Source organism: Typopeltis vanoorti, chromosome 5, assembly GCF_054136105.1.
Source record: "Typopeltis vanoorti isolate ZY-2024b chromosome 5, IOZ_Tvanoo_1.0, whole genome shotgun sequence".
NCBI lineage: Eukaryota > Metazoa > Arthropoda > Arachnida > Uropygi > Thelyphonidae > Typopeltis > Typopeltis vanoorti.
Genome location: NC_143553.1, coordinates 75,923,157 through 75,946,049, shown reverse-complemented (window position 1 = coordinate 75,946,049; position 22,893 = coordinate 75,923,157). Strand labels below are relative to the sequence as shown.

The window sequence follows — 22,893 nt, the reverse complement described above, 5'->3', positions numbered from 1 at the left end:
TTGTGGTTTCCATCCCTGGAAACTGAAAACACACATACATACAAAAAACTGAACAGACAAAATCCATTAGGTGAATAGATAAATCACTCTATCACAGCATTAATTAGGTTTATGTAAAGTCAAGTTTATTTCTTGATTTTTATTAAAGACACAAATTATTGCATAATGTTCCTTACATCTCTGATTTTTTTAAGAGTAAACCAAGTGTAGAAATCCACGAAGTGTTTCATGAATAAATGCATTTATTAGCAGTATTATTAATAATTTGGAACAAAAGAAATTTAATAAAATCTTTTCATTCATTTTCTTTTCTAATTGTAGGTGATGCTGTGGGAACCAAACAGGGGTTCCTTTTGTGGTGCAGCCTTATTGAATGAACGCTGGATAGTAACCGCTGCACATTGTCTTATTTATCCTGGAATTAAGAGGAACAATATAGTGATAAAGATTGGAAAATATAATCAAAACATGCAAGAAAATGAAGAATTTAGAACTGAAATACAAGAACATTTTATACATCCAGATTTTTCACGAGATACTTTGGATAATGATATTGCACTAGTGAGATTAAAGCAACATGTCACATTCAATGATTTTATTCTTCCTATATGTCTTGGAAAAAGACAATTTCTTGATCAAATTTTTTTGTCTCAAGATATGAGAATGGGAACTGTAACTGGCTGGGGACAGTTGAAATATCAAGGACCTAAGCCAAAATACTTACAGGAACTACGAATGCCAATTATAAGTGAAAAAACTTGCAGAGAGTCTACTAAGTATTCGGTAAGGTATCAATTTTTAATACAAACTCTTATTTTCAACAATACATATGTTGCTTTTTTTTTTTTTCAAATTTTAATGTAATATGCAATTAAAGTTTTATTGAAATTAACATTATCATATATTTTTCATTACTCTGTTATTATTTTATTATTAATATCCATCATGAACTAAGACTCATTGTGGGAGGTCATACACACAGCTTATCATACCATGCCTTAGATGTAATCACATTCTCTGCAGACACTACACTCTCAGGCAATGCATTCCAATCATTTACCACTCAGGATGTGCAAAAAAAAAAAAACTGCTTCTCACTCAGTTTATTCACACCCTACATATATAGCTTCCAAAGAAAAACTCTTGTTCTCTCCCCCTTTTAACATTGTGAAAAACTTTTTTAAAATTAATTTCATAAGAACCCCTTACCAACTTATGCATCTCTATCATATCACCTCTCCTCCTCCTGTCTACTAGACTCTGTAAATTGCACCTTCTCAACCTTTCTTTGTGCTCAACCTCAACATTCCAGAGACCAGAAATCACCTTAAGTCAATTGCCTCCAAATCCTTTTCAATACCTTTTCATCATTTTGAAAACCAGGTAACAGACTCCATGCGCAGTAGTCCATATGTAGCCTAATCAAGGCCTTATACAGTGGAACCAGAATCTCCTTACCTCTACAAATTAGTGTCCTCTGCATTTTCTGTTAAAATTGTGTTGTCCTCACAATTTTAATGTCCTCTAAATTTTATCCTTATCACCCCAAAATCACATATTTCTTTCACCGCCAACAATATATCCCCACCAAGTGTAAACTCTACATCCCATCATTGTTTTTCAAATTCAAACTTTGCAACATTGAACTGGTAATCCTGCTCTTGTGTCCATTCACTGCATTTATTCAAGTCCTGTAAGGCCACAATATCTGCTGTACTTCTCATACTTCTTCCCAACTTTGCATCATCTTCAAATAACTGAATATCCCCATTCAGACCTGTCTTTCTATCATTAACATACAGATTAAAAAGCAGTGGCCCTAAAACAGACCCTTGAGCACACCACTAGTTACTTTCCTCTTCTGGGATATCATTCTCCATACACAACTTACGATATCTATCAGAGAGCCAATCTCCAATTAAGTACACAAATCTAATATTCAACCCCATCCATTTAACTATCAACTTATCATGTGGAATCTATCAAAATCCTTTGTAAAATCTGGTATACTACTGTGTATATCCATCTCCCTCATTCAATGTACCTGTCACCTTATTGTAATAAGTGACAGATTAAACAAGACCTTCCTTTAACAGATCAGTGCAGTCCATCAAAGAGAATATCACTTATGTCAACCTAGTTCTGGATCATGGTTCTCACTAACCTCTTCAACACTTGAACCTTAATACCTGGAATGGCCTATAATTTGAAGCTTGAGTTCTATCACCTCCCTTATGAAGTAGTACAATCTTGCTTCCTTCCACTCCTTTAAAACGTAATCCATTGTAAGACTCATATTAAGCAAGTATGCCAAAGTAGATGTCAACTCCCTGGTACATTCCCTGAAAACATGTGGTGATATATCATCAAGGTCCACAGCCTTAATAACATCACGTTTGCTCAATTCCCCATATACTTTTTGTTCACTGACAGTTAGTCTCTCCTCCTCCCTTGTTATTGCTCTTAAACTCCACAGATATCACATTCACTAGGATGAAATACCAATTTGAACCATTTAGTATCTCAGCTGTATCCTCCACAACAGTTATCCTTTTACATTGTCTTTGGGCAATGTCATCCTTCCATAAGCATTCGTTTTTCTGCTGGGTATGTATCAAAAAGAACTCTCTAGAGTTTTTTTTTTCCCTTCATTATCTAACTGCCACTCATACTGCATCTTTGCTTCCCTTATCAACTGAGTCACCCTCCTGGCCTGTTCTCCTTGTGGAACAGATTATAAAGCATTACCTCAATAATGCTTTATACCTCTCTATTGCATGCTTAATCTCTGCATTCATCCATTTCACACCTATCTTATTTAACCTTCTGACCCTCAGAACACATTTAGACATTGTCTACTAGATAATTCTTAAATGTCACCCAAGCAGCATTGATCTCCTTTTCACCCAACTCCTCATTCCATGCTATAGCTGAAAGCTATCTCCTGAGCTTCTCATAATGAACTAGGCTGCAATTGAAAGAACAATAGTATTTTGCTCCCATTGATTAATGGTGACAAGAAGAATCTTTATATGGGTTTTTTCAATTGAAGATGAGTTAGTCGATCTCATGTGGAGGTAGCAGAGTTTTATCTCCTGGAAACTCAGGTTTTTCATCCTGCATTCAGACGAATTGGTCTTGAGAACACATGCAATTATAGACAAAAAATACTAGTGTAGTGGTGATGGTAGTAGGCAGTAGATAGCATTGGTATAGATCAGGGTTTCCCAAACTTTTCCTACGACGGAACACTTCACAAATCCTGAAATTTTCACGGAACACCTTGGTTATTTTGTAATATATTAATTAAAATTAATTGTTAATTTAGCTGATTTTTTATTATTAATTAATAATTCATCATCATCATCATCATCATACATATCAAGGATTTAGGCCTAGCATGGCCTGTTCTGGCCTTAGAAGTCATCGTTGAATTGTTTAAGAGGACGTCCTGGTTTTCTTTTTCCTAATGGCTTGTACTTTAAGGCTTGTTTTGGTAATCTTTCTGTTTTCATTCTTTGAACGTGTTCCATCCATTTATGTTTATATTTTTTAATTTTTTCTATTACTGGTTCTTGGTTTAATTCTTTCATAATATCTTCGTTTCTTTTGTGATCAAATAGGGTATACTTTGCAGTTTTTCTCATAAACTTCATTTCTGCTGTTGTTAATCTTTGTTTGTCTTTTTGTTTTATTGTCCAGATTTCGCTTCCATACATTAAGACCGGTAAGTCTAATGTATTGTATACTTTTAGCCTGGTTTGTTTTTGAACTAGGTTTGGTTTAAATACAGAGTTAATTACACCTGTTATTTTTAAATATTTTGCAATTTTTACGTTTATATTTTTCATTTTCATATGTGATCATACATCCTAGGTAGTTAAATGAATTCACCTGTTCTAAGATCTTGTTATCTATTACTATTTTAGTTCTTGCTGGATCTTGTCCTTTAAAGGCCATAGTTTTTGATTTTTCTGTTGATATTATCATACCATAAGCTTTGGATATCTCATTTAGATTTAAAATAGCTTTCTGTAAGTTATCTTCAGAATTTGTAATTATTATTTGGTCGTCTGCAAAGAGGAGAGTGTTTAAGTTAGCTGTAGGTGAAAGTTTAATTCCTTGATGTAAATTTTTACTCTATTTTATTATTATTTCATTTAAGTAGATATTAAAAAGAGTTGCTGAGAGGGGACATCCCTGTCGGACCCCTTGGTTTATCTCTCTTGTATATGATAGCTCGTGATTTAATCTTATTTGTATTTGATTATTTTCATATATACTTGTGATAGCTTTTAGGATATTATTTGGTATTTGTCTTTCTTTTAATATGTTAAATAATGTTTCTTTTAACTTTGTCAGATGCTTTTTCAAAGTCAATAAATGCAATATGTGTTTCTAAATTATATTCTCTTCTTTTCTCTATTATTAATTTTAGGCAAAAGGCTGGGTCTATACATAATCGTCCTTTTCTAAATCCATTCTGTACCTCTAGATTAATAATTGATCATTAATTATTAATTAAATATCAATTAAACATAAACATCATTAAATTAATTTGTGCTGATTTTCATTGACATATCCCATTCTGATCACCAAAAATTTATAATATTATTATAAGTACTTACGAATGCAGACTCCTTTTGTACATCCTGGAGATCGCTTTGTAGGCTGATGGTAGATGAATCACTATCTGTTGCATCACAAACACCTTCAATAAGAGATTTCTTAATACCAAAATTAAACAAAGTCCCTTGTCTCTTATTCATATTAAAATTTAAATCTGCAGGCCTATTACTTTTAAAAAATCACGGCACTACGGTTTCGAAACTTTCACCCTACAATATGAACTTGCGAAGAAAGTATTCAGTATTACTAGATTTGAAAACCGGATACAGACTACCTTGATCTTCAATTTTAGTGGAAAAATTTTCTTTATACTTCCTTGCTGATTGGTCACTAACATTTGCAACACAGATGTTATTTCTTTCAGTTTTGAGAACAGAGGCTACACCGCCCATTGTTATAATCTGCTTGCAGGCAATTTTTATGACCGGTCATAAACAGCAATTTTCCCTTTCTTAAATGTTGAAAGCTTTCAGTGTGTGAAAATTAACAATACACAGATGTTATTAGGCTTCTGGGTCTGAGCTTTTCAACATATTCACGTTTATTATTCTCCTCAGAATATTTCCACTATAAAATATTTATTCATTAAAAAATGCTTAGAAAACTAAAATGACAAATTCCAGGAGAACTTCTCGCAGAACACTTATTCACTTCCGTGGAACACAGTTTGGGAAACCCTGGTGTAGATGATGGTAGTGGCAGTTTGCTGCATTTGGTGGATTACGTGATGGAGACAGAGAGTTATACAGTAGGTATGCTCTCTCAATGAGTCTTTGGACACCTTGGAGACATCATGTAATAATAATAATAATCACCAGCTTTGCAGTTCCACATGGTTGGCAACCAACCACCCAGGTAATCACTTCATGGTCACTCTCACCAACTAGAGGAAGATTTGATACCTCATTTATAATAACATCCTCTGATGATATAATCAGATCCAACACCTATGATCCTTGCTACTCATTGTCACATATTGCCTGAGGTAGTTGTCACTTAAAAACTTGAGAAATTCATTTTGCATGTGCACTTGCAGGTCCCAGGTTCATCAGGTGATGTAATCACTTGGTGGTGCTGTATTTAGACCAATTTTTGTTGCATGTCAACAACTAGTTTAAAAATTGGGTCATGAAAGCAGTCTAAATTAATTGTCTCTCTAATGTTAATCATCATCATCATCAAATTCCTGACATGAACCTACACAGGGTGTACAGAATTTATGACAGTACTACATGAAAAAAGTTAAATCATTATGAACTTAAGATCAACAATTTTAGTCTGAATTAATATGTCAAGATTAATTTGGAGGAAAAGTTATCTGTCAAAAACTTCAATATTATCAGATCTTTTATAGTCTTCTAAGGCATTTTTTACTGCATCAATCCACCTAGAACCTGGTCTTCTTCTTCTGAGTCTATTTCCTGCCTACCTGACAAAGAACACTTGTTTGGGTTTACACTTGTTTACAATTCTGTTTAAGTGACCATATCACCTGAGATTAGCTATGCTGATATATTCCTGAATGCTAACGATGGAAAGTCATTAGCATTCAGGAATATATCAGCATAGTGATTGAATGTATAATCAACGGTCTTATCACATTAAAAATTTTTAATGTGATAAGACCATTGATGCCATCTGTTCACTCCCTAAGAACTCTCATATCTGTGTCCTCCAGTCTTTATTATTGTACGGGTACCTCCATGGAGTCTGAAGACTCCCCACTAGAGATCCAAACTATCCATACAATCTATCATACCTCTCCTTGAACACATTAACAAACAAAGCACTAACAACTGACTCTGGCAACCCATTCCATACGTTCACAACCCTCCAAGCAAAATGTCTACTCCTCACGCACCTACTAACCACACCTTTACTCCACTTCAGGGATGACCTCTTGTTCTGTCATTTCTAGCCAGGTGCTGAAACATTTTTTCCTGCATCATTCCTATAAAACCCTTTAAATAACTTAAATGTTTCTTTCATGTCATTTCTTGCAGTCTTAGAACCTCCTTTATGCAAGTGAATTATTTTGCCCTCTTTCCATTCCCCCTTGGAACTCTACCAGAGTTGGGACTTAAATTAAAGAGCCTAGTCAGAGGCATTGCCAGTTCTTTTGCACATTCCACAAAACATGAGTTGGTATCCCATCTAATCTCAGCTGTATTTACATTGAGATTCTGCAATATCCTAAGAACCTCCACTTCATCCACCTCTGTTCTCATATAAGTCTCTGTCACATGTGTCACAACATTAACCTCCCTTGTATGGTATACCCTTGCAAAGTTTTTACTCAGTAACTCAACTATTTTATCTGCTTCTCTCACCTTGTGACAACACCCATTAAGATTATTCTTCCATAGTCATTCTTCCTCTTACTTGACACATAGTGGAAGAACTGTTTGGGATTCCTTTGCCCCTTCTTGACTAGTTTCTTCTCATAATCTGATTTTGCCTTCCTCATCATACTAGTCACCTTTTTGTCTGACCCTTTTACTGTTCATAAGTTTGCTGATCATTTCTTATAATATTCCCATATATCCTCCACAGTATTTTCTTTTTCTGAAGCTCATGCATAATGATATTATTCATCAGTCTAACTTCTACCTGCTTAACCCTACTTATCTTAGCTTAATATAGCTTCATGTAGATGCCCCTTAACTATCTCCCTTGCACTACAAACATGCTTCCCTAGCAGGGTTTTATGCCATGGCTCAGCTTCAAACTTTCTCCTAAGCTTTTCATAATTACCTGCCTTGTAGTTTCCCATATACTGCTTCTTGACAGAAAATTCCTCATTTCTTACAATATTCCAAGTCAAAATCACATGTTCACTTTCCCTAATCGGATGCACTGAGTATGCTTTTTAATTTTGCAGGAGGTTTGAATGTTTCCTTAATATTGTATTATGCAGTGTTCTATTTTTTTTTTTTTTCTGATATTCCACTAATGTATAGTATGGTTATTGCATTTTTGTAATCTGTTTTACCTCTCAGTGCATTATTGTCGAGCATCTTTTGAACTATTTTTTAGTTGAAGTCATTATTCATAAATGCTTGGCTAATAAATTCATATTCATTCTTCAGTGCTTGCTCATCAAAGCTAATTGTCAGGGCTCTATGTTTGAGGGTACTGATGACTCCCAGTTTTTGTGTTGGATGTGGTCTGAATCTTTGTGTATGTATTGGCCTGTGTGTTTAGGTTTACAGTAAGCCATGAAGGAAAGACAAATTGAGGGAAGATGTGTGATAAGTGTGTCTAGAAAAGGAAAAGAGTTATTGTTTTCAATCTCAATGGTAAAATGGATACTTGGGTGTTGTTTGTTCAGTTGGCATAGGAATGTATTTCACATTCCGTGACCAAATGGTGAATATATCATCAGCATATCTGAGCCAAACTTTGGGCCATAGACTTGCTGAATATAGAGCTCATTGCTTGAAGTCTTCCATGTAAAAGTTAGCTATGGCAGCAGAAAGTGGAGCCCATGGCTGCACCTTCTTTTTGCAGGTAGAAATCATTTTGCCATATGAACTATCCATAGTGAAGTACATGGGCAAAGAGGGCCATGATATCAGGTGGAAATTTGTTTTGTAAGAGAATTGTGTCTTTTTTTTTTCCACCTTTCTCCACCATAACTAACTTTTCCATGGAAGACTTCAAGCAATGACGTGTACATTCATCAAGTCTAAAGCCCAAAGTCTGACTCAGATATGTTTCAGATATGCCATGAAAGGTAAAAAATATTACAAAAATGCAATGGCCATACTATACATTAGGGGAATATTAGAAAAAAAAATAAACAGAACACTGCATAAATACAATATTAAGGCAACATTCAAACCTTGTGCAAAATTAAAAAGCATACTTGGCTCAGCCAAAAGATCCCCTTCTTTCCCTTGCCCACTACAGGGTTTATAATCCAGTGCACCTGCAACTTACCTACATAGGGGAAACAGGATGCCAATTCCAATAAGAAAAAATGAACACAAATGCCACATTAAATTCCTTCATTATGGTGAAACAAGACTTTCTGACCATGCATTCCAAATTTGTCACAGAATTAATTGGAAAGGCACTAATTCCCTACATTTCACTAACCTGGTTTGAAAGAAAATTCAAAGAAGGTTGTGTAATATTGATTCATCAAATTAATCTAAACAAGAATGATGAATTCATAATTGCAAGAGTCCGGAAGACTCATCTGCAACCTATATAGCATTCAAAAGAACATGCCAGAACCATAACACAAGAAAATGTAAGATAACAGGATTGTAGAGGTGCAGTTGATGTAGTTCCACTTTCAATATTTTTTTTTACCTGATTATATTCAGTTTTTTTTTCTCACTAGAGGTCAGGATAATGTAAACAGTTAACAAAATAGTCATACTATATCATACTTATGCATATTGTCATGTACCTTGTATCTTGTTTATAAAAATGTATTCCTGATGATGATCTTGATATAGAGGCAAAATATCGTGTTATTTTTCTTAATTGTAAATAAAGTACAGTAAAACCCCAAAGTTACGTGGTAGGTGGGACCAACAAAAAGCACGTAAGTCGAATTCCTGTTACTTGGGGTATAATTTTGCATATAATTTATATATACAACATACAATTGGGACCAAAGGTTTACAAAAACACCTATATTTTTTAAGAAATATAATCATAATTGTAGTTTTTCGTACATAAAAAAAAGAAAGTTATTTCGATGTTGATGGTTTCATAAAATCTAATAGATTCGTCTGATGGCAAGGAATAACAAATCATAGCAAGCTAATGATTTTTTTATTCCTTGCCTTGTGGCTACAATTCGTTCCTCATTAGAATCTATGTCCTCCAAAATCTGTAAACCTTTCTTTTATGGTTGTTCTTACTGTGGATTCCTGTAGATCGAACTTCTTTGCTAGCTCACAGATTTTCATTCCGCCTTCAAAATCCTTAATAATGTTAAGTTTTGTTTCCAAAGTCAATGTTTTTCTTTTCTTGCTAGCAGTAGAAGAATCAGACTTGCTTCTTTTGGATGACATTATTATTTTTTATGTGATTAAATTTTTATCAAGAACATAACATTAAACAATCACAAGGTTTGTAGACTATAAAAATCGTGTATGATTGGAGACTGCGTGAAACACGTCAGTGCTTGTTCACAGCATGTGCGACACTGGCGAATGCGTCCGGCGTCCGAACGATATGACTAGTGGTGAGGCATGAAGCGGGACGGGAATACGTACATATAAGAAACCGCGTAACTCCGGATTCGCATAAGTCGGTGTATGACTGTAATTGCTCTAATATGTGTTTTTGTCTCCATAAATTCTACACAATGAAATTATATTCTTCTTTTAATCCTTACCAAAGCTTAAACAAACAAAGTTTGTGCATAAGACAAGTCTACTTGTATACAAAGACTACTTACTCCACATCATTTGCCTGAGTATCCCATAATGCAAAAATGTTACAGAATATTGAGTTTTGCTGGTTGCTCATCTTCATAACAACACTGTAGAAAAAATAGCCATTCCTTTTTATTAGAGATAATAGGTGAATTGAAAGTCAGTACTTTCAATTCACCTGTATCTCTAATAAATTTAGGTACAAGCTGAAAAATGTCAGAATATTGTCTCACTATATATCTACTCACTACATATGATGTCCTTTTGATGGAAAGACCTTAATTTGAATCTTTTCTTTAATTCACACATAAACACAAGGAAATAAGTAAATAATATTTATTTAAAGCCCTGTATTTCAGCCTGATTAGTATAGGCCAGTGATGGCGAACCTATGACACGCGTATCAGTACTGACACACTTGAGAGTTTCAGGTGACACGCCTTGGATGTTGAAAAATATTGGTATTCTGATGAAAAAACTAATTTCAATAATTTCAGTTTATTAATTGTATAATATGAATTCATAGATTGTATATCAATGTCCTATTAAATAAATAGCCTAATATGATATGTATAAGTCACCATCTATGATTAAGTAGTTAAATTTATAATGCATGTATGCAAGTGGCACATCAACAACGTCAATATTTAAAAAAAAAAAGATGTTTGACACACCTGGGTAAAAAGGTTCGCCATCACTGGTATAAGCCATCATCAGTGGCAATGTTAATTATTATTATTTCAGGTCCTTGTCCACCACCACTCCCCAGATCTCTCATCTCATCTACTTTGTTTAGTTTCCCCACCATGTGTATACTTTGTATCCCATTGTTGCTTACCAAATCTCAAAACTTTACACTTCGCAACATTGAACTGACAGTTCCACTTACCTTTTTTTTTGTTGTTATGTTGAGCCCATACATGAGAGGTTGGTTGATCAACCTATAGAACGTTAAAACACTATACCTTGTATGGGTGAAAAAAGGGGCTAACTATGCCGGCAATTATTTCCTTTTGTTTATTTAATTATGTCATTATATCAAGTGTGTGAAATGAAGTGAAATTACTACCATTAGTATTTTCACAGACAACCACAAACATCCATGCCCATGGTAGGATTCGAACTCACAGCCTTTTGGCTGGAGAGCACCTGCCCATTCATGCAATCTATTCAAGTCCTGCTGTAAGGCCATTACATCTGCTTCAATCTGCATTGCTCCCCTCCTCTTTTGCATCATCATCATCATCATTGAACAGCTGCATATCACTTGTTAAACCCATCCCAATATTATTAACATACAAATTGAACAACAATAGTTCCAAAACTGACCCCTGCGTTACACCACTAGTGACCTTCCTCTTTTGGGATACTACACTGACATATACAATTTTCTGATACCTATCTGACAACCATTTACCAGTCCAACTCAGATGTCTTATCCAATCCTATCCATTTCAATTTATTTAACAGCTTGTCATGTGGCAGTCTATCAAAAGCTTTTGCAAAATCCAAGCAGACCACTGTATGTGCATCTCCCCTGTCCAGATTGGTTGTCACCTTGTTATAGTACATAAGTAAGTTAGTAAAACATGATCTCCCTTTAACTAACCCATGCTAATAACAACAGAAATACTGCTGTCATCAACCCATTTCTGTATCTGTTTCTCACAATCTCTCCAGCATCTTCACCACAACTCCAGATATATAGATTAGCCTATAATCTGAAGCTACAGCCTTATCATCAAATTTGTGCAGTAGAACAATTTTAACCACTTTACACTCTCTCTTGGAACTGCTGTTGTAAGACTCTTAGTAAACAGGCATGCCTATGCTACCGCCAATTCCCTGGAACATTCCCTTAAAATGCATGGTGATATGTCATCAAATCCTATTGCCTTATTGACATTAAGTTTATTTATTTCCTCAAATACCTCCTGCTCACTTGCAATTAAGCTATCCTCTCCTATGTCCTCTACACTTAAGATCCTCATGATTCCACCATGATCAGGATGAAACACCCTTATAAATTGATCACTGAATACATACCTCAACAATATCTTCTCCAGCAGTTAGCATTCTACAGTTTTCATTGATTAACATCATCTTACCATGATCATTCTTCCTTCTATTTGCCACATGTTGAAAAAAAACTATAGGGTTTTTCTTCAAATGATTTGCCATTTCTGCTCATACTGCACTTTTGTATTTCTTACTAGCTGAGTCACTCTCTTAGCCTGTTCTTCATACTCTTCATGTTACTGATTATTACCATTATTCATCCTGTACTGTCTCCAAAGTACCTTCTTCCTCTTCTTTTTCCAGATTTCATGCTTAATCTCCTCGTTCATCCATTTTATATCTACCTTATTCAGCCTTTTGGCCTTCAAAATACATTCACACATTGATGCTGTTATGCATTTCTTTCTCGGTTCCGAAGCAGATTTATTTCCTTACTGCTCAACTTACAACTCCTCATTACTTGCTATAGCTCCAAACTGTCTCTTAAGCTTGTTATAATCACCAGTCTTATAATTCCACATATATCCTTTCCTCACAGAAGTCTACATGTGGCTAGCTGCAACCCAGGTGATCACGTCATGATCACTCTCACCAACTGGAGGAAAGTGTGAAACCCCACTCACAATTACATCATCTGATTGAAATGATTAGATCTAAAACTCGCGATCCTCATGTGCCCTCCTTTACATGCTGCCTGAGATAGTTTTCTCTCAAGAACTCGAGAAATTCATTTTCCTTATTCTCAAATATCTCTTCATTCCAGTCTATACCGCAATAATTATAATCACCCATAATAATTACCTCTCCTTTGTTCACTAATATCCAAGTTGTTTATACATTTCTTCATTACCATCCACCATGTTCCCTGGCCTATAGCAATATCCAACTAAATACATCTTCATGTTAACCCCCACATTACACCACACTACCTCATAACCATTGCCACTATTTTCCTCTTTCATGTCTACCTTATGTGGACATAATTCCTCTGCTATCATAAGCAGTACTCCCCCCCCCCCCTTCTTGTCCTTTCTATCCTCACAAAAAAATACTGTATCTGTCCATTTCTAATCCCGTTAGAATATCATCTTCAAATAAACTCGGTCAGTGAAACCATTTCATTTCCCTTATTTCTGATACTTCAGGCATTTGTAAACAAACACAATTTATTTTTAGGTTTATAACCAGTCCTATCCAAGCCACCTGCTGGTTGTGGTTTCTCCACCACACCTGCCTAATCACCTTTATCTCCACTTACCACATATATTTCTCAGTCTCAACTTGCCCATCCACATCGCAGTATACTTCATCTTCATACATGCATTCACTGCCACTTTCAACATCCACTCTCCCTACACCAAGTCTCTGTCTACCCAGGCTCAATTCCCCATTTCCCTGTTTCTCTTGCATTCGTTCTCTCTTTATCTCTCACACTACTTCTGTTTCCACTGCTGAGCACTTCTGTCTCTTCAATACCACTCTCCTGATTTTTCACTTCATCTCTTCATCACACACTTCTCGCATACCTTTCATGATTTTGGCTCTCTGTCTCAAATCATCATTGTCAGGATGAAACTCAGCAACACACGGACAACCTTTCCCACTACACTTTAGTTTTATCATGCCTTATAAGGTAAGATAAGGTTCACAGACATTTGCAGACTGTGTAATTTATTTCTCAACAAATAGTATATTTCAGCATGTAATATTCAGGCTGAAATATATGGTTTTAAATAAATATTATTTACTTATTTCCTTGTGTTTTTGTGAGAATTAAATAAATCACAGGATACAAGTATCCCTTAAAGAACAATTAGTTTGAATCTCATTTAGAATGCAAAGAATACAAAGAAGTTCAAGCCAGTTTCATATGAAACTGGCTTGAACTTCTTTTTTTCCAAGAAGCTAAAATTTTTGGTTCCTGAAAAACAGACAACAGTTAACATGCTGCAGAACATAATTATAATTAACAGACTTAGTATGCTAGCCTCATAGCTAGCATACTAAGCTGCTTAAACTATCATCTCAACCAAACTATCCCATATAAATTGATAAAATTACTCTCTTGAATTTTTAGCCTCACTCCATCTATTATTTATTGTACAAAGATTATTTTTATTCTAAATATAGTAATAATGTAATTTTATTTTACTTTTCTTTACATTTTGTTATACATTTCAGGTAACACGTAACATGTTCTGTGCTGGATATGCTCAAGAAATAATTGGTGATGCCTGTAAAGGTGATAGTGGAGGTCCCTTTGTAATGGAATTTAACGATTCTTGGTATCTTCTTGGAATTGTTAGCTGGGGTGAAGGATGTGGTGGTGAAGGAAAATATGGTTTTTATACAAAAGTTAGTAATTATCATCAATGGATTAAAGGTATCATCAGATTTTGAAACTACAGACTAACAACACTAAGAATGCAAAAATCATCAGATCTTTTATAATTCTCATTTTTCGCCCTGAAAATATGGTTGAAATGGTCAAATGCTAATAAAGAGTTTCTACAATGTGCAACCATACTACTGTGGTTATTTGCTACAAGAACTTTAATTTATGCCAGAATATAAGAAGTAATCTTGGACCAGCTGTGATACTGCCTCAATTTATATAGATAGAATCATTGAAATCTACATAGTTTAACAAATTAAATAAGGAAACTCTTTATTTATTTATTTATGAAATTTATAAATGTGTTAATTTTTAATATAAGCCGACACTTGAAATGTGTAATGATGCACTATTTTTATAAGTTGCAGCAATAAATTTCTTTATTACTTTCATGTATAACATGTCGCTCAGTTTGAAAAAAAGATGCTCTTGAATATTTTGACAATATCTTATTTTAAAATATGGATATGCCATGCTATTTCATCATCCTACTATCATTCCTATTTTATTAAATCTCACATAACAGTGAGATTTAATAATCTCACTGTTATGTGAGATTATCATTGTACATATAACTATCATTGTACAGTCCTGAAACCATCTTTGTTATCCACCTTTGTACCCTTTCCACAGTTAATTTATCCCCTTCAAATCCTGGGGACCAAATCTGAGAACAATAGTCCAAGTGTGGTCTGATCAGGGTCTTATACAACGGAATGATAACTGTTTTATCTCTGCAGGTCAGCGTCCTTCTCATTATTGCAGCAATCATCTGTGTTACCTTCACCACCTTTGTAATATGTCCCCTAAATTTCAGGTTTCTATCAATCATGAACCCCAGATCTCTTGTCTCCTCTACTTCCTCCAGTATAACTCCTCCCATATCGTATGCAGTGTCCCATCGATGTTTCCCAAACCTCAAGACCTTACATTTTGCCCTCTCATCTGCCCAATGCTGTATAAGGTCCTTCACTACTTTCTCCAAGATCTTACTAACTACTGATGACACACAAACTGGTCTATAATTAGACACTTCTAGTCTGCTACCGCCCTTATGCAATGGCACTATCTTGCCTTCCTTCCATTCCGTCGGCACCTTTCCTGCGGCCAGACTTTCATCGAAAAGGTAGGTCAAAGGCTCTGCCAGTTCCCTAGGACATTCTCTCAAAACTCGTGGTGGAATGATGTTTCATTTCATAGAATTTTCTCCCAAGTATCAAGAACATTATCAGTATAAAACTTAAGCATAAGTAACAAAATGAAGACTCAACAAATGAGACAATTTGTGAGCTCCACATAAATGACAGAGAAAGACGCATAGTTTCAAGTACTTTTTTGTTTTTAATGAGCAAAATTTTATGAACATATTATATATACATAGGTGGCCTGAAAAGTTCTTGGCCTAACAATGAAAAAACGAATTTATAATTTCAATATTATTTTTATTTTTCAACATAATCTCCCTTAAGACTAATACATTTATTCCAGCAATGTTCCAGCACCATTATCCCGTCCCTGTCATGGTTATCAGTAAGATCTGCAAAATACCCCTCTACAGCTGCAATCACCTCGTGATTCAAAATAAAATGCTGACCAACGAGGAAGAGTTTTAGTTTTGGGAAGACATAGAAGTCAGAGGGAACCAAATCTGGGGAATAGGGTGGATGTTCTAGTAATTCATAGTGCAGATCCCTTAATTTTCCCATTGCCAAAACACCTTTGTGGGCAGGTGCATTGTCCTGATGAAAGATGATTTCTTCTTCTGCAAACCGGGTCTTTTCTCACAAATTTTTTCGTCTAGTCTGGTTAAAAGATTGGAATAATATTCCTCGGTTATTGATTTACTCTTTTCAAGATAATTAATAAACAAAATGCCTTTAGTATCCCAAAACACTGATGCCATGACCTTGTCTTCTTTGGCAAGGAACAACCAGCTTCTGTCCACTGTTTTGACTGTTGTTTCGATTCTGGTTATAATGGTGAATCCAAGTCTCATCCACAGTAATAAATCGACACACAGAGTCAGTTTTATTATTGTTAAAACGCTATAAGCACTGTTCAGAGATTTTTATGCAAGTGCGTTTTTGATCTGCACAGCACCCATCTTGCACAAAGCTTTTTCATTTGCAATTCTTCATACAAAATGTATCCTACATGTTCTTTTGAAATGCCTATAGTTTTCAGCAATTTCATGCACTCTAACTCGCCGATTGTCCAATACCATATCGTGCACTGATCAATGATTTCTGGTGTTGTTACACTTTTTGAATGTCCTTCACGTGGATCATCTTCAAGGCTGGTATGACCACGTTTAAACTTGGTAGCCGATTTCCTAATTGTCCAAAACAAAGGAGAAGAGTGCCCATAAACTTTTATGAACTTCGAATGAATTTCTTTTTGCATTAAACCTTCTTTTACAAAGAATTTTATAACTGCATGATACTCAAATTTTATCCATTTCAAGGGATATAAACAACACTTTGGCTTCCGACAGCTGTAAAAAAAAATACTACTTGATAGAATGACTTGCAATTTCACATGGATGCTTATGAGAGATGTATCAACTTAGAAAAAAAAATCTTGCCGATAGTATTGCCATTTATTGTTGAGACCGAGAACTTTTCAGAACACCCACGTACACACACACACACACACACACACACACATTTTTAATTGTCTAAGGGTAGTGGATGTGAAGAAGAAGAAATTTTCCCATGCAGGAGATGACGTTACTCCATTATTTCTAATGAAGTAAGTGTTCACACTATCTTTGCATAATATTTTGCCACTTGGCTAGAGAAGATAGAAAAGGAGTCATCCCTGGAAATTGAGTAAAAATATGAATTAGCAAGGATGTGAGGACTAGCTTTTTCTCTTGGAGAGTGGTGAATGAACAGAATGGGTTGTCAGTGCTTTGTCTATCATTGCATGAATACCTCCACTCTATGGAGGTACTCATGCAATGATAATTATTATTGTGTTAAAAGAAAATGGCTTTTGTGTAGGAATTTAGCCTTCTTCCAAAGGACCCGCTCTTTGGTGGAGATGGCATGTTTGTCAATTCCTGATTGATCTCACTCATGGAATCAAACATAGTTAAAATGTTCATCATGATGAATGAACAGCCATAATCTGCCCACAAATGCAAGCTATTTGTTAAACATTTATATAGGATAGAGTCGATGAAAAGTCACATTAAGTCCAACAGAACTAAGTAGTTGGGTGAAATTCTCAAAATATCTTTGATATAAGGGATGACAGTACAGTTTCTGACTTCTTGGGATGCAGTGACTTGGTTATTAATGTTTCAGGACACCCTCTCTCTCTCTCTCTCTCTGTAGAGGAGGAAGTTAATGCCTTATCCAATGGTCTTAATTTTGCTGTTACATCTAAATCTGTTCCTGTTATGGATTTTTTCCTGGTGATAAATAGAAGTCTATGTAATATTCCTTTAGACACAGCTAATCTTCTTCATTACAAATTCTTTTTAAGTCTAAACTCCACCTTCAAATCTGTCTTATCCAGAACTTAAAATTGCTCTCATTGAGGAAAAATATGCCAGATGAGTGTAAAAGATTATAAAGACAATATAGGATAGATGCTAATTTTATAAACTATAAATAAACATAATCTACTCTATACTATAAAATGATAAGCTGAAATTGGAAACGAATGTAGGCTGTAACTTTTTTTGTAACGTTTTTGTCAAGTTATTTGAAACGTTTTGAAACTCAGAGGCTACCTTGAGTGTTGAGTCTTCAAAATTCGAGTCATCAGAATTCACAGAGAACTGGCCTACCAGTCTGGAAAATGGGGGGTTGGGCACCATAGCCATCAGGGGGGCAGAGCCCCCTAGTATTTTATAATATACTTAAAATACTGAAAGAGCACAAATGCTCTTGATGGAAGTTTTTTCACTTGGCTATGCTACCAATTACATATTTGGTTTAATCCTTTATCCAAGTGTAAGCAAACAAAGTTTGCCCTTGAAGTATTTTCAGGACTGGGGCAACTCATGACAAAGGTGGTATAACGTCTCATCACTTGCTTTAGTATCCCATAATGCAAAGCACATCTCCTTGCGAACATGTTTAATGCTATGCATTAAGGGAAGGGTCACTACCCAGATCGGTTTTGACCTTTATTGAGGTCTCATCAGTGGGAGCCAGACATAGAGGTGGTGATACTAAGTTTCAGGACTGAGGCAACTCATGGTAAAGGTGGTATAAGTTCTCATCGTTTGCCTTACTATCTCCCATAGTGCAAAGCACATCTCCTTGCAGACATGTATAATGCTATGCATTAAGGGAAGGATCAGTACCCAGACCGGTTTCGACATTTATTGAGGTCTCATCAGTGGGAACCAGAACCAGAGGTGGTGATACTAAGGTGGAAGTAATGGAGAAGTCATATTTTCATATACCAGTTGCCAAAAGGAGTCATACCTTATTATTAAAATTCTCTGGATTAGAGATAAGTTGATGGAAATTTTTCACTTGGCTATGCTACTAATTATATATTGGGTTTTATCTTTTATCCAAGTGTTAGCAAACCATGTTTGTGCCTGAAGTATTTTAAGGACTGGGACAAATCGTGGCAAAGGGTGTAACTTCTCATCACTTGCCTTAGTATCCCTAAATGTAAAGTACATCTCCTCGCAGACATGTTTAATGCTATGAATTAAGTGAAGGGTCACTACACAGACCGGTTTCCACCTTTATTGAGGTCTCTTTACCATAAGTTGCCTCAGTCCTGAAAATACTTCATGCACAAACTTTGTTTGCTTACACTTGGATAAATGATTAAACCAAATATATAATTGGTAACACAGATGCTCATTAGTTATGAAACCCCTTGTATGTAATGTGATAAATATGTGTAACACAGGGATACAAAGGCAAGTTTTTTTTTTGTTTGTTTGGACAGGAAGCAAATTATTATGGCTACTCTAAGAGGTTCTTAGTCTCATTGAAGGAGGCCCTAAACATCATGTCAAGAACTATTCAATATTTGCACAGTATTTGTCATGCTTTGCTTTGAACTCATTCCCAGTCATGGCACCACAACAGACGACTCTGGCAACCTATTCCACTCATTCACAACTCTCCAAGCAAAAAAAACCTAGTTCTAACAGCCTTACTAACTACAGTCTTACTCAGTTTCCATGGATGGCCCTTAGTTCTCCCACCACCAGACCTGTTCTGAAAACTTTACTCTGAATCAATCTTGTAAAAATCCCTCAGTAATTTGTATGTCTCAATCATATCATCCCCCCCCCCCCTTTTCCACCTATCAACCAGTTTCTGTAACCCTCAAATCTTCAACTTGTTCTCATAAGGTTCAATTTAAAGACCAGCTACTATCTTGGTCATTTGCCTCTGGATCCAGATCTGCATGCAGTAGTCAAGATGGGGTCTTATCAAGGCTCAATAAAGAGGAACAATAACCTGTTTGTCTCTGCTTGTCAAAGCATTTTTCAGTAACCAAGTAATCTGATGAGCAGCTTTAGAGCATTTGCTATGTGCCCCCTAATTTTAACTCCCTATCCACCAACACTCCCAAGTCTCTGGCTTTGTCAATTTCCTGGAGTACAGTCCCACCAATGTGGTATACACCTGGCAATCTTTTCACCCCAAAATGCATAACCTTACACTTTGCCACGTTAAACTGATATCCATTCTCCTTTTGCACAGTATTTGTCATGCTTTGCTTTGAACTCATTCCCAGTCATGGCACCACAACAGACGACTCTGGCAACCTATTCCACTCATTCACAACTCTACAAACAAAAAAAAACCTAGTTCTAACAGCCTTACTAACTATATATATATCAGTCTGCCAATCTAACTATATAGATTGGCAGACTGATACCCAGTCTGCCAATCTATCCAAATCATCCTGCAAAATTTTGACATGATCTGTATTAATTATTGCTCTACCCAACTTTGCATCATTGGCAAATAATTGAACAGTTAGTCTCACACCCTTCCTATATCGTTAATGTACAAATTAAACAGTAGCAGTCCTAGAACAGAACCCTGTGGCACACCACTAGTCACAGTCATTCTTTTGGACTCTACTCCTGAATAAATTACTCTCTGATATCTCTCCATCTAACCAACCTTATATCCATCCCCATGTACTGCAGTTTACTGACTAGAATTCCATGTGGTATCCTCATGGAATTCAAAAGCCTATGCAAAGTCCAGCAGTATCACTGTAAACAATTTCCATTATCTTTATCCAACTTAGCTGTGATCACTGTATTATAAAACATGAGCAAGTTACTGAAGTATGACCTACCTTTCACAAAACTATGATCCCCCCCATACAGTATCCTGTTCCATCTACCCATTGCTGTATTTTTCTCTTGACCAACTTCTCCAATACGTTTAACAACTCCTAATATGCCGATTAGTAGGTATAGTACACCCACAGATACGAGACCCTTTGACACTTCTGTGCATGTCAAAAGAAGAAGAAACCATTCCCATAATAGGGTAATTAATCCGTATTGTGGGATGAATGTTTATTATTACGCATTGGAAAATTAACTTCTCTTTTATGATCATTGTAGTTTGTAAAATGGTAACTATTTTGCATGTATAACAGTTTGAAAATTTTACGTATAAATAACGTGATTTTGCGTCTTGGTGACCAATTCGTACATTGCCTTATTTCTTTCTCCCCTTCAACATGAATTGACTCTTCTTGGCAGTCTGCCAACGATAGCTCTCGCTTCTGTGGTCTGACTATAATTTGCTGCATCAGTCTTGGAGCCTCCTTTATGCAGTGGAACTATTTTCCCCTCTGGACTAATCGACAGCTGAGACTTAGATTAAAAACAATATGGTCAAGGGCACTCATAATTCTCTTGCTGCTTCATGTTGCATGCCTTAAAACTCGTGCTAGTATACCATCTAATCCCACAGTTGTATTCGCATTAAGATTCTGTAATATGCTATGCACCTCGATTTCATTTACCTCAGTTCCCATATAAGCTTTTAGCTCTCATTTCTGCAGTATCACCACCTGGATGATATACTCTTGCAAAGTGTTCACTTAGTAATTCTACTATTTCAACTGATTCAGTTACCTCCCTACCATCAGCATTTGATACAAAAAATTATATTATTGTTTTAATCCTTTAACAAAGTTTGTGCATGGGGCTTGAATGTTTTTATTGTCATGCATTTATGATGACCAAATTCATGGCAACATATACACGCAACCAGGTTTGCAAAAGTATTTGGACACGTTATGTGCCTGTTCAGCTGAACAAGCACACTTCCAATGTGGGATGGTATTTGAGTGTTAAACCGGTGGTCTTTCTGTCCATTACATTGCTACCCATCTCAGTATATCAAAATCCACTGTTGCTTATGTCATTCATAGATGGAAAGCTATGGTGCTACCATGACAAGATACTCCCTGGTGGACCACTGATATTCACTGACTGTGAGATTACCAAGCTCTGTCTTGGAATGTTTGAACATCTGCACATCATCATCAGCAGTGGGCCTCACAATCAACCTGGAAAATGCTTCAGGAACATCTGTCAGAACTAGAACCATCCATAGAGAATTACATGCCTTAGTTTACATGCCTATACATCCCCCCCCTCAATGTCAAATGACATTTGGACTGGTGCCTTTCACATCATTCTGGACTGTAGATGATTGGAAAAGGGTTCTCCTTTCATGCTCCTGAGGCTGTGCCAGCGCTGAGATTTAAATTAAACAGCCCTGTCAAAGGCATTGCCAGTTCCATCCAATCCCACAGCTGTATTTGCATTCAGATTACGTGATATTTTAAGTAACTCCAATTCATCAACCACTGTTCTCACATCAGTCCCTGTCATCTCTGCATTAACAATGTCTTAACTTGGAAGATATACCCTTGCCAAATGGTCACTCAGTAGCTCAATGATTTTGTCTGCCTATCTTACCTCTTTACCATCTGCACTCATTAAAGTTATCCTTCCATAATCATTCTTCTTCCTACTTGCCACAAAAGGGAAAACTCTTTGGGATTTCCTTTAGCCTGCTTGGCTAACTTCTCATAATCTGATTTTGCTTTTCTTACCATGCTGGTCACCTTTCTTGCCTGTTCATTGTACTGCTCATGAGTTAGCTGGTCACCTTTCTCCTTATATACCCTCTGCAACATCGTTTTTGCAACTCTTGCTTAATGATATTACTCATCTAACTCCTACTCAATTTGCCCTCCTGATTTTGTGCATATAATGTGATATTGCATTCTCCAAATATCACTTGAGTATCCGCCATGCACTGCACATCCTTCCCTTGTAGATCTTTATGCCCTGGTACTGCTTCAAGTTGCCTCCTAATCATAATCACCTGCCTTTTAGTTCCACATATAACTCTTCTTAACTGGAATGCCCAAATGTTTTGCTATCTCCCAAGTTTACATTTATATCCCCAAATATAC

At 35.9% G+C, this 22,893-nt stretch overlaps 1 protein-coding gene across 4 annotated transcripts in view; it reads left to right on the top strand.

The window, feature by feature from the left end:
* Positions 1 to 14,834, top strand: part of LOC150106550 (mannan-binding lectin serine protease 1-like) — a 202,399-nt gene extending 187,565 nt beyond the window's left edge. For all 4 annotated transcript variants that reach the window (XM_090392524.1, XM_090392523.1, XM_090392525.1 and 1 more), the window contains 2 exons: positions 322 to 783; positions 14,229 to 14,834. In XM_090392524.1, the coding sequence (XP_090248650.1) occupies positions 322 to 783; positions 14,229 to 14,447 (681 nt within the window). In that variant the 3' untranslated portion in view covers positions 14,448 to 14,834. The remainder of the gene's footprint in view (positions 1 to 321; positions 784 to 14,228) is intronic.
* Positions 14,835 to 22,893: the final 8,059 nt, after the last annotated feature.